The sequence below is a fragment of the Podarcis pityusensis genome, assembly GCF_964106645.2.
Source record: "Podarcis pityusensis genome assembly, chromosome: 1".
Classification (NCBI taxonomy): Eukaryota; Metazoa; Chordata; class Lepidosauria; order Squamata; family Lacertidae; genus Podarcis; species Podarcis pityusensis.
Window position 1 is genome coordinate 86,439,265 of NC_138028.1, and position 19,594 is coordinate 86,458,858.

The window sequence follows — 19,594 nt, forward strand, 5'->3', positions numbered from 1 at the left end:
CAAGACCTTTTACTGCCTCAGGTGCTGTAGCAAACACCCCTGTCCATGTCGAGGTGCATAAAGTACCCCAGGTCAGCCAAGTTGTTTTGGTACCTCAGAAAATCCCAGAAGCATTTTTCTGAGGAATTAAAAATTCAGTAATAACAATACATAAAATGACAAACAAATCTGTGGTTCTTTCATGACACTCAAAAAAAGCTGGCTAGCCTGGCTGAGGCAACCACCTCTGTTTGTCTAACGGTGGAGCTGCCCCTCCCAGTGTAATCAGAAGGGCCCCCCCCCCATCTTTTTCATTGCAATGTATGATTGTTTGAGCTCATGATGCTACCAGGAAAGTCATACGTGATCTCGCTTTCAATAATATTTGCACCTTCAAAAGGCTTGGAGTGGCCACACCACCATTTCCCATCAGTGTGTATCCACTAACCTTCTTCTGAAATTTCCCAACTTTTTATACCGCAAATGTCGGGGCCGGGGATTGTTCTGCTTCTCTTGCACTACACAGCTTCTCCAGACAGCATTAATGAGGCAGCATTGGGGAAACATCGTGGAACACGAATAAATCCACCAACTATGGCACATTGCTACCGCTCGCAATAAAACACCAATCTGGCCGGGGTCCATAGCCTGTTAAATGTCTGAGCAGCGCTGCACCGCCTAGGCCACGCCTTCCGCCCTACAAGCCCCGCCCCATACCCTGGGAGGTGACAAGTCGATCTGGAGTTGAAAGTTCTGGTATTCCAAAAGAGTTACTTTTCCTGGGCTAAGCCTTGTTGAGTCCCCGGCTCACATCCAGCTCTTCTTGGATGGCCTTGGGCAAGTCACCAGCTCTCAGAGAGTTCTCTCTTATGTGCAAAAAATTGAACACGTGTGTGTTGAGGGGGGTTGAGGGGGACGAGAATCCTAGAATTGTAGAGATGGAAGGGACCCCAAGGGACATCTAGTCCAACCCCCTACAATGCAATAATCTTTTGCCCAATTTGGAGCTCAACCCATGGCCCTGAGATTAAGAGATTGATCGGGTTGCCAATTTAAATAAAACATCGTGGGGGGGGGAGTAAGCCCCGCCCCGAACAGTGGATCATATACGCACACTATTTGAATGGCAATGCCCATCAACTTGTGGTGGGGCAGCCCCCTCAAATGTTTTATTGGGGGAGGGCGAAGACTCCTCGACTCCTAGGAGTTGGCTCCTATGCTACTGATTGAACTATCCAGCTATGCCTCCGACCACATCATCATGCAATAATCGCGCTCGAATCCTTCCAACCCAACAATAAAAACAATGATAACGAACGGCATTTCTGACCGCGGGTGGTGGCTCTCGAGGCGATGCTGGTGGGATCCGGACACTCCGCACCGAGGGGTGGGGGTGTCTGTGGGTGTCTGTAGCGCTCTCGCTCTGTGTGCGTGTGTGTATGTGTCCCGGGCTGCAAGGCAAAGGGCTTTTGCACGGGCCCGCCAGCCGGCCTGTCTGCCTTCGCCCCCGCCCCACGGTCCTCCCACCCCAACGCATCCGCGATGATGAATGGAGATTTGCCGTCGGACGCACCTGCTGCTGCGTCAAACAGAGTTTCGCTTTCTTCCCGCTTTGAACTCCCCGGGACAAGGGGCATCAAAGGGATTTTTGGGCGGTTAGGAAATCAGATAAAGGGGCTTCACCTGCCCCGCTGGCCCCTTGGCTAAAACGGGAGGGGGGCGTGGCGCAGGCAGCAGCGCGGGAGGAGGGCGCGGGGAAGAGTTCTCGTCGGGGTTGGGCCTAGGCGGCTCGAAGCGCCTGCTCTCCTTCCTCGCCCTTTTTGAGGCCTGCCCTCATGGACAGCCCCAGCCTTCCTGCCCCCGTTGTACTAACACCAAGGAGTCCAGGCTCGCTCCGCCCCGTCCACAGGATCGTTTATCATTGGGGTTTCGTTTTGAGGGGTCACCCGTCCCCGTCCCCCGTTTGTAGCAATGGGGCACCGATGCCCATGAGGGCGTCTGTGGCTAAAGAAAGGCGCGAAAAGGAAAGGGGAAGAAAGAAGAAGGGAAAGAATGACAGGCAAAGTGTGTCTTCTTGCCGCCTCCCAATTTGATCTGGTTTTTGTTTTAATGAAGCCAGGTTTGGGGACCTGGAGGAGAAATGCTGCTGAGGAAATAATATCCAGCGTGGAAGAAATTCTGAAAGTGTTTATTTATAGAAAGAGCTGGAGCTCTTTGAAAAGAAAAGGGAAAACAAAAGCAAAGCAATCATCCTTCAATCATAAAATTTTGTCACCAAGAAGGGTTTCATTTCATATGACTCATGCATAGTTTCCCTCTCCCTTGCTTTTTATGCCAAGGCGGGAAAACTTCAAAGGAGACAAATGTAGATGAGTTGATTGACAAATACCCGTACATTGCAAACTGGGGCTTGAGCCTGGGAGACAGGAGTTCAGTTTGCCAGCTCTTCCATCAAGGCAGATGAATGTCTGGAGGCTCCCTTTATGTCCCTCTGTAAAATGGGCACAGTGATGATCTGTGTTGCAGGCAGTGCTTGTGAACAGTGATCTCCAATCATCTTCAGATCTTGCTGCAAAGTCCGGCAGTCTGAGTTCTGCATGTTTACTAGGAGAGGTAAGTGCCACTGTTCAGTAAGATTTGTTCACATGTAAGAGTATAGGACTACAGCCTCACAATGCAATCCTATGCATTTACTCAGAAGTAAGTCCCTCAGTGTTCACACTCTGAGATAAGTATGCAGAGGATTTCAGTCTACTCTTCACAGTTGTGTGGCTGCATACATTTAAAGCTCACAACTTCCCCCACAGAATCCTGGAAACTCTAGTTTACCCCCTCACAGAACTACAATTCCCAGCACACTGTACAAACTACAATCCCCATGATTCTTTGGGGGAAGTTACATGCAGGAGTAAATTTCCTATTTAGTATCATGCACCCAGCAACAGGAATTTATCTACTTCTCTTTATGCTTTTTGTTTGTAAAGAAATTATGTTGTAGGCAGCACTGCCTCCTCAGGATACTGTACTCTTGTGTGCTGCAGAAGGTCTTTTGATATGTTTTTAATAATAAAAATGCTTTCAGAATCAGAGTACTCCAAATCCTAACACTGTTCTTGGGAAAGAAAAGGTATTTTTATTATTGTTCTAAGTGCTCAAAGTACACTGGAATTTGTTTTTGTGGATTTGGTTTTTGATGTGAATATTTTCATCTTACGATTGGGGTTGGCATGGGGATTGTTAGATATTTTTACATGATTGTGATGTTGGTTTTGCTAGTTGTCTTGAGTTTCTTTTGAAAATTAAGTTTTTTAACAACAGGAATAAATAAAGCACTTCATGCAACACGGTTCAACAATCTTTAGAGCAGTGGACAGGCTGGGCAGGTATTATCACCCACATAGCACAGATCAAAGGGTAAAGCTGGCCCATGCCTACCAAGTGAGCAAGAGGCCTAGAAGAGCTATGGGGGCGGGAGGTAATTTGGCTCATAGCTGGTGCCCTTGACTGCTGTGGTACACTAGCTCACCTGCACTTCCTTATAACACAAAGCATAAGAGATTCTGGGAGGATCTACAGCAGAGGCACCAAGCTTTTTGGGCTAATGGATACATCTGGAATTTTGAAAAAGTGTCATGGGGGCCAGTCACAACATGGTTCCTCGGGGTTGTGGCATAACACAAATTGGCTGCCATGTGGTGTTTGTAGCAGAGGCCAAGCCAGTTTAAACAGGGACTGAGCAGAGAGAGCAAAAGTCTCTCATGCATGGATATTTACTGAGACCTTTCACAGGTGCAATAAGAGGCCATGACAGGCACATTGACACACGTGGGCAACTTCTGATGTCCATGCACACCTGTGGTCATGGACTGGGTGGATGTAGAGGAATGGTGGAAGGAACCAGCTGGGGAACCACCTAAGAGAAAAGGCTCAGAGCCTGGGGATTGGTGGTGGCATGACGATGAGTGGTTAGAGTGAGAAGACTGGGAAGAAGAGGTGTCGGCAGCTGAAGGGGTAACAGGGCTTAGTGAACTGGGAGAGCCTGTGGCAGAGGGAAGTCCAGAATCAGAGGCAGAAGCTGAAGTGGGAGGAGGGAGACCAAGGGGCAGAGATGAGTCAGGCTGGTGAAGAGTCATGGGTATCGCTCCCTCCTGCTGCGACAAACTCCCCTCTCTCTCTCTCACACACACACACCCCGTCTCCCAAAACCAGAAGAAGGCTGAAACAGTTGGAGCAGTGACCAGCTGCATGCAGGTGCAGTCTCCAATTGCTTGGGAAAAGCCCTAGAGAGGAGGGGACTTTCAGTCTCAGCAACTGATTCATGGGGCAAGACCTACCGGGTATGAGCTGCTGTGCTCATTAGGCCTGACACTCAGCCAAGTCTGTGAAGATCGTGTTTTTGCTAATAAAGAGTTAACTCCAACTTTGAATGGTGTGATTTACTGCCAATTCGCTCTGTGACACCTGCACAGTCTGGGCATTTCTTTCTGGTATCAGGCCTAGATATGGTCTAGCCTGTTAGAAATGTTAGACTGCCAGGCTGAGAGCAACATCTCCATGCGTTTAAAGATACAGAGGCCAGCCTGGCTGACCATGACAGATGCTATACAGAGATGGTGAAGTGCAGCTTTGGCAGCCTGGGGAAGAAAGATAGAATAGGCCTGACAGGGCAAGGTTGTGTCAAACCTGGATCCCAGTATGCTGAATATGTCAAACTGATTGCAGGCTTTTGTGGGTTGCAAAACCTGTCAGTAGGGATTGTGCCACTTCTTTTAGGTTCTGTGCGGAGCAAACTCTGTTGTTAAACAATCCTGATATTACATAGAAGAAAATACTGCTTTCACGGGTGGAGATGTCAAGACTATCTCCAAAGCTCGTTGTAGCCCCTGAACAGTTCTTTGTCTCTCTCATGTGTATGTATTTATTGAAGGGTGGGTGGGTGTGTTGATGGTTATGTGATGGGCATTCTGCACATGCTCAGAGGCTAATGCTAGTACTTGAGTGAAATGCCTGGGTTGAATCCAGAGCTTAAGCTGAATGAGTGGAATATAAAGTAAAACAGTGTGGTTGTTGTTGTTGTTGTTGTTTATAGAATGCATATGACAAAGAAGAATAGAAACCGAGCCCTTGCTTCCAAAATGAGAGGAAAGGAAGCCTTTGGGGGCCTAACTAGAGAGAGCAGCTGGGCGCTTGCTCGCTCCCCCCCCCCCCCCGCCACGGGCACTACAATGGCCTAGGGTTTTATTTTTAGCATTCAGACGAAAGCAACCCCAGAAGGAGTCCCGACGGGGTACAATCAGCCGCTTTGCTAGCAGAACCCCAGGAGGCAGTTTTAAAACCCTGACCGGAATCTGGGATCTCGGTGAGGGCACGGCGGCGAGCAGTTTGTGCCAGGCTAAGTAAATGGCCTTAGCAGGACTGGTGGGTAAGCGAACCCTGCCTTTTCTCAGGGTCGGCTCCTTTGGAGCGCTTCCCTTCCGCCTCCCCCTGCCTCCCCGGCCCGGTCCCTCTGTCCGGGCTGCCGGAGGGAGATGGCAATCGGTGCGCTCGGAATGCGCCGCTTGGCACTCACTCAGCCCCCTCCCCCTCCGCCCTCTCCCTCTCTCTGTCTTTCGCCGTCCCCTCCCCGCGCTCCGCTTTGCCTGTCAGGGGGAAGCAGCCTCGTCCGTCTGTCCCTCCCTCCCAGCCTGGCTCTCCTCCTCCGCCCGGGACGGGGCTGAGGAGCAGCCGCTCGCCGGAGCCCGCTCGCCCTGTGCGCTCTCGCTCCGGGTCTCGCTGCGCCTCCGAGGGCGCACGGTGCGCCGCGCTGGAGAAGGGACCGGCGCTGGAACTGCCGGCCGCCTTCCAGCTCCGCGTTGCTGCCTGCCCCCACCCAGGATGCTGCCCCCGTCCCGGACCCAGCTGGGGCTTTTCTTCATCCTGCTCTGCCCGGCCAACATCATCGGGCTGTGGTGGTGAGTAGCTGAGCCGCAGCGCCCCGAGGGCGAGTCCCGGGAAGGAAGGGGCTCTCCAAAGGGGAAGGAGAAGAACGAGGAGAAGATGGAACGTGGGCCAAGGGAGGGCTGTTTGCTCTGCGCGCTGCACTCGCGCAGGGAGAGAGCCCCAGAGGAGTGCCGTCGGGGCAGCAGTCAGCCCCACGAACCGTTTTCTAGACTGGAGAGGCTCGGAGGGCTGCGGGGGCAGTTCTGGGGAGCTGGGATGTCCGAAAAGGAGAGGTGTTTACGAATCCCGTGGGGAACGCGGTCTTTGGCCAGAACTGGCTTTCAAACTGGGGCTGCTTGTAGAGAGGTCATGTTGGATGTGAGAATCCGCGACGGGGCAGGCATTATCCCAGCTCCATAGATGCACAGGGTCTTAAGGAGCAGAATCCACCACCACTCCTCCAGTTCCACAGGGTCCCATGGAATCAGTAGTACTCTGGGCTTCAGAAACTTTATAGTGTGAGGAGGACAGAGAGACCCCCTCAAGAACCCAACTGAATTGCAATTATATGCACGTATTCCCAGAGACCCCAAAGAACCCATAGAACCTCAGAGAGCGCCTCCCCCCCCAAAAGATTTTTCTGCCTTAGCTTCAGATCTTAGAACACTGACGGATCTCCACAGAGCTGTCTCGTTCCCACCCACCTCTTCACTTTTCCGAATCTCTCCCCCTTCGAGTCCCACCGAAAAGCCCTCCAACCTGAGGCCCCCCTTCTTTCTGCAGCCCGACCCTCCTCTGCTCTCCCCGCCCCATCCAAGTCCCCAGGGATCTTCAGGTAAACGCGAGTCGCTCCTGTTGGGATGGGGCAGCAGACGCCCGGCGAGCGCTGAGTTGTCCTCGGGCTACATTCCTCGAGAAGGCAAGCAGGGAAGGAGCGCGGCGGGGTGGGTGGCTGGCTGGATGTCGAAGGCGAGGAGACCGACCCCTTGTCGAAAAGCCTCCGGATCCTTCTGGAGAGGCGGGCGGGGGGCACCTTGCCTTGCCCTCCCCCTCCAGTAAGTCAACTTTAATTAAAAAGACAGGGAACAAGGAAAACGCAAGGTGACTCGGAGAACGCCCACCCCCGGTTCTGCCCCCCCTTGTTGTGTGGGGCCTTCATCAAAGTGTGCGGGGGAGGTAAGCCAGGGAGACAGAGGGAAGGGGGAGGCGAAGGGGGGTTCATTACACGAACGAGCCCGGAGCTGGGACCCAGCCTCGGAAAAGCCCAGGTATCTGTCGAAACATGACCTATTTAAATCTATTAAGAATTTCACCCAACCTGTCCTGATCCCTTTTTAAGTGCTTTCCAGGCTCGCTTCCTTCCATGCAATCCGGGACATAATTCATTAGCTAAGGTGATTCATCTCGACGTTGTCACACTTGCCTGACCTCCAAAATCAAGCCCTGAAAGGATAACCCTTTCCCTGCCTCCCTCTCACACCTCTTTTCCTGAGGGAACTTGTTTCCTTCCTTCACTGCCTGGTTGTCTCAGCCAGCTCCTTCCTGGAGCCTTCAGAAGTTGGAGGAGGTTTGACCCATGAGATATGGACCCTTAACAAGTTTTGAAGGCTTTTAGAGTAAAAGGGTGGGATCTGCTTGGCATGCAGAAAGTCCCAGGTTCAGTCCCATGCATCACCAACCAACAATTGCTCCATCATAAGCATCTCCTCCAGAGGAACCCAGGGCCATTTATCTAGCTGAAAGCCCAAGCCAGTTGTCACCTTTTACTGAGCTTTTACTGGTATGAATGATAGGGGAACTGGGCCTCTTTAATCACAGGAGGGAAGGGTGCTTTTGCACTCAGGTCCTGCTTGCAGGTTTTCCACAGGCATCTGGTTGGCCACTGTGAGACCAGGTTGCTGGACTGGACATGCCACTGGCCTCATCTAGCATAGCTCTTCTTGTGTACAGGGGCTACAACTACCATCTCCTGATCTCTCCAGGCATGTGTCTTTGCTGGTCCTGAAGAAATAGACTTGACTTGCAGGTGTGCTTGCCACACATAGGGTTGGTTCTCCTATATGGGGTAAGGGTGGTAGCTCTGTGCTGGAGCTTCTGCTTTGCCTGTAGACTGCCCCAGGTTCAATCTCAAACATCTCCAAGTAGGGGAGGGCATCTCCCATCTGAAATCTTGAGAGCTACTGTCAGTCCATGTAGACAACACTGAGCTAAATGGACCAACAGTATGATTTGGTATAAGGTAGCATCCTATGTTCCTGTTAATGTATGCATGTATCCAAAACTTAGAGGCTGGTCACTGAAAATGTGAAGTGACTTCATTGAAAAGCACTGGGTTTGAGGTGATGCCAAGCCATATGAAAGTTCTGCTCATCAGCAGTTAATTTTGGACGACCTATTCACATGCACAAATTACTTGATGTTGCAGCCATCGACAGATGACCAATGGTGGCACCTTTTTTGCTATGTACGTGTGTGAGTTCTCACCAAATAAACAGGAGCTTCAGCAGCTGTGCACAGACTAATACTAATTGCATTCTACTGAAAAATATCTAGGCAAGTATGGTGAACCTAAAATGATCAAAAAGGTCCTTGCACGTACGTTCATATACATAAAATCAGACTTTTGTGCAGTCATAGTCAAAGAGAAGTCAAAGCAGAGGGACAACCTAACCCTCTCAATCAGAGAATTGTTCCTGGTCTTCAGACCTTGGCAGCCAGCATGAAAGCAGAAATACCAAGTGATCCTTCACCCATAGGACCTAGGGCCGAAGTCCTCATTCACTGATTTGATCCCCAGTTCTGCCAGTTCATGCCCCGGTTTTTCTCTTCCAGAGGTGCACCTTGCTTTAGTTTGCTGCAGCAAGAGAAAAGAGCTTGGTTTTAAAATTACAGCAATAGATGGCTTTTCTGCATAGAGAATCAACAGTTTGGTGTCCCCTTTAGGTGGGAGATGCACCTTTCCCTTAGCACTGAGGCTACTGAGCAAGGGTAGGGTTTATTTGCTTGCCCTTTGAATCCCTTGTTCCCCCATAGTGGGTGCTTCTGTTTGCTTCTGCCTTTCTTGATCCCAGGCTAAGTTTAGGAGCAAACTCCTTTATTTGGGGTGCTTGCCTTTGCATTCTCTACTGGTCTTCAACTGGTGGGTCGGAACCCAAAATCAGATCATGGCCTGATCTAAGGTGGGTCACAACAGCCACAGTTCTACAAAAAAAATAAGTAAATGAGTCCCCAAATGCATGTTTGAGTTAAGGGTGGTCCTAGGTCTGAAAAGATTAAAGATTATCCTTTAGAGCAGTGGAGCCCCACAACTCCAGTCACCACTGACCATTAGCTATGGTTGTTGGGGATGATGGGTTTTTTAGTCCAACAACTCCTAGAGACCAAAGGTGGAAGACTATTGTTCTAGCGTCTAAGGGCTGCTTCTTCCTGCAATGTTGATCTTGCAAGGAAGCCATTCACATCCACACAGTAGCTGCTCCAGACAGTGGGCTGGAGTGTGCCCACTCAACACCTCCTAGGGCTGGCTCAATATGTTTTGGCACCTGCATTAGAAAAGACAAATGGCACCATCCTTCCCCTTTAAATAACATGGGGAACAATCCACAGGAGACCTTATCCTGTTCAAGCCCATTGAAATGAATAGGAGCTGCACCAGAGTGCATCTTGTGCAGCTCTTAGTCATTTCAGTCGGGCCTACACAGGAGTCCTAGTGGATAGTGCCTCCTTATCAAGGCTAGTGTCAGGAGCTGGCATTGTTGGACACCTACTGAGCCTATACACTAAGAAAGGACTGACTTTCACAGGACTGGTACAATACATTATACTGCCTGAGATGGGTGGACAGACCATGCTGCCATCTCCTTCCATCACGACCTCCTCCTCCAGCAGCAACCCTGGCAAGCTCAAAGCTGCTTTCCAAGGAATGGGCCTTTCTTCAGAGTGAGGCATTGTGGGAGATCTTGCCCCAGAGAGTGAAGGCATCGCTGCCACGCTGCTGTGACAGTAGCAAGTATCATTTAAAGCCACTTGAAGAGTGCTTGCCACTGTCATGTCAAGGCAGCATTAGGACAGGTGCTCTCCAGAAGGAGCCCTGAGGGAGGACAAGAGTGGGAAGGGAGCAAGGGACTTTTGTACTGAGGGATGGGCACAAAGGGCCTCTTGCCAAGACCCTCTAAAATAACAACTGGAGCTGGTCTGCCATATTTCTTTGTCTCCCACATGAGCTCCTCTTAAGGACACCCCAAACCAGCTACTACTGCTTTGCCTCATAGTTCAGCCAATTCCCAAGACATGCCACCAGACACCGCCAGCAGCATCCTAGGACAGCACGGGAAACAAGCAAGCAACATGGTAGAGGGCCCAGTCTTCTTGCCTGGTGCCTGCTGCTAGTACACACCAAAGAGCTTGCCCTGCCTCTTTGAGCTGTCTCTGCACAGTGGCCATCTCGTGAGAAGGCCTTTGTTGCACTCGGGGGAGGCCTGGGCCATTGTTTTCTTGACTTAGGCAGGATCACAACACCAAAGGTTTGAGAACCCCTGCTGTGGAGATTTGTGAATTGATATTAAATTTAATACACACCAGGAGGATCACACTGGGATTTCTCTTTTGGCACCAGTAGCATCAGGAGGAGTTGCAGCAGGGAAGGAGCTGGGAGTATTGCACAAATACTCAGTGCATGTCAAAACTAGGCACAATTGCTAACTCCCTGGAGCTACTCTTTTCTCCCACTGAGTGACAAGCATGGCGTTCTGCTGCAGACCATTTCTAGACATTTTTGTTCCATCCTTGCCATGCCCCCCTTTCCTCTCTCATACCAAAATGTTTGCTATTTTAACACATACATTTACACTCCTAAGTGCTTTCTTTTGCTCATTTCCCCCCAGAACTCTGACAGTGATGGAGCTAGGCCTGGGGTTGTAGTTGTTGTTGTTGGTTGCAGGAACATTTTGGCAGCTGAGGACAGGGGAGAGTGGAATGGACAGCTACAAGCAAGGATGCAAAAGACCCAGAGCTGGAACTTGACCAGGATGCTCAGGATTAAAGCAGTTGGGATCTTGGATGGCAAAAGAGAGCTGGAGACTCATCTGGAAGGAGAAACTGTGACTGTCTTGTGTGTATTGGCAGAGATTGAGCTGGAAGCTTAAGGGGATAATGCAGAGGAGGGCAGAGGTTCAGCATGGGTTGGCTTCTTCTTGGCTTTTGTTTAAAATTAATTTTAAAAAATTACCCAGCTGCAAAACAGTGAAGAAAACAAGCCTGGATGCAAAAACACATTGCACAAAGAGTCTGTCCAGGCTATGCTTGTCGACTTCAGTTCTTGATCAGGAAGGCTAAATCGATCCAAGAGAATGGATAGGTCTTAGCACTTTAGCTTTGGCTTATCGGTGTTGGTGTGCTCCTGTTGCAAGGAAGAGGTGAGCAGCAGTTAGTGCTGGGAGTGTACTGACAGTGCTGTGTCTGTGTGTGTTCTGCTGCTGCACAATGCAAACAAAGGCAGCTGCATGCTGAATTCAGCTCAGCACCCCAAGACCCCCCAAGATGTGTGAAAGAAACACCAGCTTTCTAGTTAAGAAGAATGTGATGAAAGGTTTTTAACATGGGTAACGTGTAGGTAACATGGGGTGAACGCTCAAAAGAATTTGTCCAGAGATGAGGTCCAGTGTTCGACCATCTGGAAAAGGGGTGTTGAACCTTTGGTCAGTTAGATGTTGCTAAACAACCATTCCCATCATCCCTGGCTGTTGGCAGTGATTGTTAGGGCTGATGGGAGTTGTAGTTCAGCAACATCTGAAGGGCTGAATGTCCCTTACACTCTTACTAAATATTTGCCCTTGCTATGATTAGTGGAAGAAATTGCTCCAAAGAATCAAATGCCTAAGTAGGGGACAGGCCATAGCTCAGTGGCAGAGCATCTGCTTTGCTTGCAGAGTGTTGCAGGTTCAGTAAGTGGCATCTCCAAGCAGGACTGGAAGAGATCCCTGTCTGAAACCCTGCTGCCAGTGAGCACAGACAATACTGAGTTAGACAGACCTGTTGACTAACTCAGTATAAGGCAGCTTCCTATGTTGTTTAATTTGCATGTTTTATCCAGTCCTCAGAACTGAGCTTTTCTTAGTGAATAATTAAAGTTACATTGCAACACAGGTTTATTATTATTATTATTATTATTATTATTATTATTATTATTAGTGCTATTTTTCTAGAAAAATAGGTGCTGAAACTCACCATGAACACCTCCCTTGTTCTCTTAGAATGGCAAAAAGCCCTAATTATTATTATTAACAGCCTACTTTGGTGAAGTAAAGCATACTGTGATGCCTGCAACAGATAGAGCATCCGTGGCTGTGTAGCAGAGAGCAGGTGAGCTGTAGAGTGGGTCCCCACGCTTAATGAGAAGTATGTGTGGGCAGCAGTCACTCACTGGGACCTATGGAAACTTGCCCTCTTGAGGAACTGTTTAAACAAGGGATGGAGAAGCTGTGGCCCTCCAAATGTTCTTGGAACTCCAGCTCCCATCAGCTGCAGGTAGCATGGCCAATAGTCAGGGATGATGGGAGTTGTGGTTCAGCAACATCTGGCGGGGACACAGATATCCTATCCCTATTTCACACTGTAAGGTACTCCTGGGACCACAACCCCTGAGATTTTTTCTGCCTCTGATTTATTTCCGTTTTCCAGAGGTGACTCAGATCCAGAACTGCGTAAAACAAAAACTGCAGTCCCTGGCAAGACCATAGGCACCTAGTCAGAAATAACCCAATACGTTTCTGTATCTGCAGCAGAAAATCCAAATAACAAACTCTCTCCTAATTAAAAAAAAAAATCCCAAAAAATTAATTCAGTGGTAGCCATTTTGGGCTTTGCACTGACACCCACCATTTTTTGTCTGTAAACCCTCCTAATGTGGATATGACTACTTCCCCCATAGGGCTGGGCCTGTCAATGTAGCTTCTGGTAAAAGTGGCCCTGTGGGGTATGTAATCATGTAAAATAATGCTGTTTGTTTATAGATTAAATTTGCATCCCACCAGTTTGACATGAAAAAGCACTTGGGGGGAGCTAATGATGAAATGAGGGAAATATACAGCAATCTAATAATAATAGTAATAATAATAATAATAATAATAATAGTAATAATAATAATAATAGTAATAATAATAATAGTTGTACACCTTCAAAAAAACAAGCCAAACTGGCAGTAGCTGTTATCATACTATGAAGTCAAAGCAGCCATAACATCTCTCAACAAAAAGAAACAGTAAGAGATCTGGATACATTTTAAAAATTAAAATATGCTCGCTGAAATAAAATGGTCTTCACTTGTTTCCTGAAGATCACAGGTGAGCAGCTCTGCTAAGCTTCTCCAAAGAGGGACGTCCACAGTAGTGGTGCAAGTGTCAAGATGGACTGCATCTTGTGCCAGGCAACCTAACTTTGAGCAGTCCTAGCATTCAAATCAGAATCTTACCTGATAACCTTAATACACTAAGCTGAACACTCCACTGTCAGAAGCAGCAACACTTCCGAATACCAGTTGCTGGAAACTGCAAGAAGGGAGAGTGTTGATGTGCTCAGGGCTTCCTTGTGGGCTCCCCACCTGCATCTGGTTGGCCACTGTGAGATGAGCCATTGGTCTGATCCAGAAGACTCTGGATTATTAACATACTGAACTAGACCATTAGTCCATCTAGTTCAGCTGGCTCTCTGGTGTGCTGTCCTTTGGGTTGTGGGGTGTGAGACACAAAACAAATGTATTAGGGATATATTTAATTTAGCTCTATCAGATTCTAGTGGAGAAAAGTGTATGAACCTTCACACTCTCTGCCAGAATCTCTGCTGGTGTAAAGAAATGGAAAGGTGCTCAGTTCCTCAGGATCTGGCTTTTCCTGGAGTAATCTAATCACTCGTAAAAAGCTTGGCCACGGTTACTGTGGACTCTGGGCACAATATATGATTGATCTCATCCAGTGGTTTTGACATTATCATGCTCCTTGGGGGACAAGAAAACCCTAATTGCGTCATCTCAGATCTGACAAGATGTACTTATTCCCACCACAGACAACTTGGCAAAGGAAACCGACCCCTTGATCTGAGTAATAATGGATCGTATAGCTGCAGAGATTAACGCCTTGGACAGTCAGCACTGGGGCTTGTGGGAATGCAGACTGAGATTTAATAGCCGCAGGATTGTCCCAGGAGGCTGTGCTCTGGATCCCGAAAGGGGCCCACAGTCTCTGAAGTCCTTCTTCTTTACAGGGACATGATTTGAATAGAGAAAGGAAGCATCTATACAGAATTTATCAGTAGCCAGCAGGGGGCAGCAAAAGAGACAATGGGTGGCAAAGAGTATCATTCCAGGTTCTGAAGCAGGCCAGCTGTGTAGGATTTGTTAAGCCACGCCTTCTTCTGTTATGTCCCTCCCCTTGAAGCCTCATTGGACAATGCTGGGTCCTCTTTGGGAACAGAAAGACTCTCACTTAACTGCTTGTCTAAAGGGATTTTGTTTACTGAGGAGAATATTATTACCTCCTGAAATATACTCAGAGTCGCAAAGTGATTTCATGCTCTTTATTCAGCTCATAGTGGTGAGGAGGAATGAATGAATGTCCCCTCACAGTATCTGCTTTATATACATTATTTACACAATGGGCTGCACATGATTGGCTAATTCTGGAATTCTACTGTAAGCCAATCAGGTTGTGGATTCACTTCTATCTGGAGCAGGATTGGGTGGTTCCTGCCAACCAATCATACTGCTGCATTGTTCTAGGACCAATCAGACTGCTGCATTCTGAATCCTATTGTTCTAGGACCAATCAGACTGCTGCCTTTTGGATCCTATTGTTCTAGGACCAATCAGACTACTACAGTTTGGATCCTATTCAACTCAGTACATAACACCCCTCCCCTCTAAGTTCCAGTCCTGCCCGGGAGGTCGCATTCATAGTCCTCAAGGTATGCCGGCGGCCTACGTGTGCGTTGTGGCCTGGGGTGTTCCCTGGTCCGGGCTCCGGGTTCTGGCTCGTGTTCCAAGGATGCTGGCTGTGATGCGGCTGTTTGGTCTGGTGCAACCGGCTCGCTCAGTCGTGGTTCTGGTTCCGGTGTCCTTTCGGCCTCACGGGTCCTCTCTGTATTTACTGATTCTGCCTCTCCTGCTGGCCCCTCCTGCTCTATGGGCCTCACTGCCCCGCTGTTCCCTTGGGACTCCTCTGACCTGTCCTCCTCCTGGTTTTCTCCCGGGAATCGTCGCCGTATCTGGTCGCAGTGGCGGCGCCAGCATTGCCCCCCATCCGTTAGCACCTCGTACGACACGGGGCCAGTGACCCTGGTGATTGTGGCGGGTACCCATGCTGGGCCTGCCCCAAAATTCTTTGCGTACACTGGGTCCTGGGCCTCGAAGGTCCGGGGGTTCCTGCCTTCCCCCACCACTACCTCATCCTGAGCTCTATCGGGGTGAAGGCGGTCCAATCTGATTGCAAGGCGCCGACCCATTAGTAGTTCAGCGGGGCTCCGGCCAGTCGTTGAGCTGGGGGTGCTGTGCTGTGCTAGAAGGAATGTGGCAAGGCGGTACTCCCAGTCCCCTTGCGTCATGCGGCGAAGGGTGTCCTTGGTGGTCCGCACCATGCGTTCTGCTTGGCCATTGGTGGCAGGGTGGAACGGCGCCGAACGGATGTGGCGGATGGCGTTCTGCGCTGTGAAGGTTTGGAATTCTCCTGACGTAAATGCAGTCCCGTTGTCTGAGACGAGAGTGTCAGGGAGCCCGTGGGTTGCAAACAGCCTGCGTAGTACCCGGATGGCTGCGGACGTGGAAGTGGACGGTACCAGTGCGACTTCCAGCCATTTGGTGTAGGAGTCCACCACTATGAAGAATGTTTTCCCCTGAAAGGGGCCAGCGAAATCCACATGCAGGCGTGACCATGGTGCTCGGGCGGACTCCCAGGACTGGACTGGGGCCCTTGGGGGATCTGGGCGGGATTCTTGGCAGGCCTGGCAGTGTTTGACCCAGGCCTCTATCTCTCCATCGATCCCCGGCCACCACACATAACTCCTGGCAAGGGCCTTCATTCTTACTACCCCTGGATGTGTCTCGTGTAGGGCTGTGAGGACCCTTTTGCAGAGGGGCTGGGGAACAACGACTCTGCTTCCCCATAACAGGCACCCCTTGTGGGCCGACAGTTCATGTTTGCGGGTTGTGTAGCCGGCGAATTCTGGCCCGGGGCTGCTGCTGGGCCATCCCCTCCACACCCAGTCCAGGACCCGGGAGATGACCCTATCTTTCTTGGAATGGTGTGCAACTTCTTGTGCCTGAATGGGGCGGTCGGGAAGCAGCTCCAGGCTCATAACCTCTTGTGCAGGTGCTGGGTCAGGGCCTGTTTCCGGTAGTGGTAGCCTGCTGAGGGCGTCCGCATGGCCCATCGCCTTCCCAGGTCGGTGAATCAGTGCATACTGGTAGCTGGCAAGGAAAATTGACCACCTGAGGACGCGAGGAGACAGCACTTGGGGGGTCTGCTTTTCGGGGGCAAACAAGCCAAGCAACGGCTTGTGGTCAGTCACCACGGTGAAGGGCCGCCCGTACAAGAAATCATGGAATTTTTTTACTCCCTTTACGATTGCCAGACCCTCCTTGTCGATTTGCGAGTAGTTCCGCTCGGTTGTGTTGAGTGTCTGGGAAAAGTACGCCACCGGTACCTCTCTTCCATCCGGGAGTTGGTGCCCCAGGACAGCTCCAATGCCATAGGGTGAGGCGTCGCATGCTAGCACCACCGGCAGCCTCTCGTCGAAGTGTGCCAAGACCGAGTTTGAGACAAGCAAGTCCTTGACTGCCTGGAATGCGGCCTCCTGGCGCTGGCCCCACACCCAAGGGGCCCGCTTGTCCAGGAGTCTGTGTAGGGGCTCCGCTACCGCCGCCTTGTGGGGAAGGAAGGAATGGTAAAAGTTCAATAGTCCCAAGAAGGCCTGAAGTTCAGTCTTGCTCTTGGGCGCTGGGGCATCACAAATGGCCCGTACCTTGTCCCCAGTCGGGTGGACCCCTTCTGCGTCCACCATAAATCCCAGAAAGTCCACCTGAGGCACTCCTAGTAGACATTTTTCCCGCTTCACCTTGAGACCCGCCGTCTGGAAACGGTGCAGAACGGTGCGGAGGCGGTCCTCAAACTCCTCTGGTGTGGGGCCGGCAATCAACACATCATCGAAGAAGGGGGTGACGCCAGGAATCCCTTTAAGGAGAGAGTCCATTATATTCTGGAATATGCCTGGTGCCACGCTGACACCGAATTGCAGCCGCTTTACCCTGAACGCTCCTCTGTGCGTCACAATCGTCTGTGCCTCTGCTGTGGCCTCATCTACTGGCAGCTGTTGATATGCTTGGGCCAAGTCCAGCTTGCCAAAAATTTTCGACCCAGCCAGGGTGGCAAGGACATGGCTGACCACTGGCACTGGGTATGCGTGGGCCGTGAGGGCCTTGTTTATGGTACATTTGTAGTCTGCGCAGATGCGGACCGAACCATTAGGCTTGACGGGTGTGACGATTGGGGTTTCCCAGGGAGCATTAGGCACCGGCTCCAGCACTCCTTGCTCTACGAGTCGGTCCAATTCCTCGTCTATACGGGGTTTCAAGGCGAACGGGACCCGGCGGGCCTTGAGCCTGACCGGTCGTACTGCGGGGTCAAGCTGTAGCGCAATGGGGGGGCCCGTATACTGTCCCAATTTCCCATCGAAAACCCCTGGAAATTCCTTGCATATGGCGTCCACGTCCACTTGTAAGCTAGTGTGGTTCACCCCGGTGACAGCTAGCCCCAGTGGTCCAAACCATGCCAATCCCAGTAAGCTAATGTAGGGGCCCTTGACCACAAGCAAGTCCAGTTGCCGCGTCCGCCCTCGGTATTGCACCCTGAAGGTCCCCACCCCCATTGTGGGGACCTTACGTTTCTGGAAGTCCCGGAGGGTGAATGGGGCCGGCCTGAGTTTGGGACCCCCAGTGGGACACAGTTTCCTTAAGGTCCTTGCCGAGATTATGGATAGAGTTGAACCCGTGTCAAGCTCCATGCGGCATGGGGCCCCCTCTATCTGTACCTCTACATAAATTTTCTCTACGTTGGGGTGGGGCAACTGGTATACCTGGAAGTCCGTGAGCTCCGTCGAGTTGCCTTGGTGCGTTGGGCCCCGGGACCTGGGGCTCTTGGATTGGTCATCTGATGCCTGGTGTCGGGTGGGCCGAGCCCGACACACCCGGGCGATGTGTCCCGATTTTCTGCACTGCCTGCACTCTGCGTTGCGGAAACGGCAGGTCCTCCTCTCGTGACTCTCCCCGCAGCTTGCGCAGTTCCCTCCTTCTCGTCGAGGCAGCTGTGGTCTGTGCGCTGCTTGAGTGCGCTGCTGTACTCGGTGCACCTCCTCCCTGTCGGATCCTGAGTCGTCGGTGAGGTCTTCATGGTGGACCCTCGGTTGGGATGGCAGGCTCGGCCGTGCCTCTTGGGTCGACCTCTCGGCAGCTTCTGTTGCCAGGGCCTCCTCCAGAGCGACCTGGAACGTTAGGTCCTTCTTAGCGTAGAGGCGTCGTTGCAGCTTCTCATCCTTCAGGCCACCGACGAGGCGGTCACGAAGCATGTTCTCCAGCTCTGAGAAGTTGCAGAACCGGGCGGCTTGGCGGAGAGAGGTCACAAACCCAGTTATGGTTTCCCCAGGGGCTTGCCGCTTTGCGTAGAAGGCATTTCGACGAGCCACCACTGAGGGCTGCGGCGAAAAGTGCCCCTTCAGCTGTTCCATTATTGTTTTGTATGGAACAGTAGCGACGTCTTCAGGCGCAAGGAGAGCCCGGGCGATTTCAAACGTCTCCTCTCCGCAGACGCTGAAGAATATCGCCCTCTTCTTGGCGTCTTCTTCGTCGGTGACCCCTTTGGCTTCTAGGAGGAAGGTGAAACGGGAGGCGTACGCTTCCCAGTCTCCAGATGCTGGGTTGAATGGCGAGAAGCTGCTGTTGGCTGCCATTCTGAGTTCCTTGTGCCCCGGAGCTGAAGCCTGGATACACGGTGCGAGGCAGCGGTGCGGCAGTTGGCGGTGCTGCGGTGCTGTGTGTGGCAGTCAGCTCAGCGGGATCCCACCTTCGTCGCCAGTGAAATATACTCAGAGTCGCAAAGTGATTTCATGCTCTTTATTCAGCTCATAGTGGTGAGGAGGAATGAATGAATGTCCCCTCACAGTATCTGCTTTATATACATTATTTACACAATGGGCTGCACATGATTGGCTAATTCTGGAATTCTACTGTAAGCCAATCAGGTTGTGGATTCACTTCTATCTGGAGCAGGATTGGGTGGTTCCTGCCAACCAATCATACTGCTGCATTGTTCTAGGACCAATCAGACTGCTGCATTCTGAATCCTATTGTTCTAGGACCAATCAGACTGCTGCCTTTTGGATCCTATTGTTCTAGGACCAATCAGACTACTACAGTTTGGATCCTATTCAACTCAGTACATAACACCTCCCTATCTTAAAAACGGTAGTTTCCAGCTGTAATGCTTTAAGGGAATATGAAAAATGGGTTATTAATAGGTAAAAATCTAACGTTACTATTTTTAAGACCAAAGATTAGGATAAATAAAGAGGGTAAGGATTTGCTGAACCAACAAATTGAATTGGAATACAAAAAAAGGAGGTATGAGGAGGTCCGGGAAACACGCTAAGGAAAAATAGG

General features: G+C 50.6%; 1 protein-coding gene across 3 annotated transcripts in view; it reads left to right on the forward strand.

Moving 5' to 3' along the window:
- Positions 1–1,775: 1,775 nt before the first annotated feature.
- The window catches only part of WNT6 (Wnt family member 6), a gene marked incomplete at its 5' end in the record, with an annotated part of 50,569 nt that continues 32,750 nt past the window's right edge, over positions 1,776–19,594 (forward strand). Inside the window, one exon of one of the 3 annotated variants that reach the window (XM_081000768.1) lies at positions 1,776–2,592. Coding sequence is in view for 1 of the 3 variants with exons in the window: in XM_081000767.1 (XP_080856893.1) it covers positions 5,380–5,930 (551 nt within the window). Of the gene's footprint in view, positions 2,593–5,379; positions 5,931–19,594 lie in introns of those variants that run through there. The other 2 variants (XM_081000767.1, XM_081000769.1) reach the window with 2 other exon arrangements.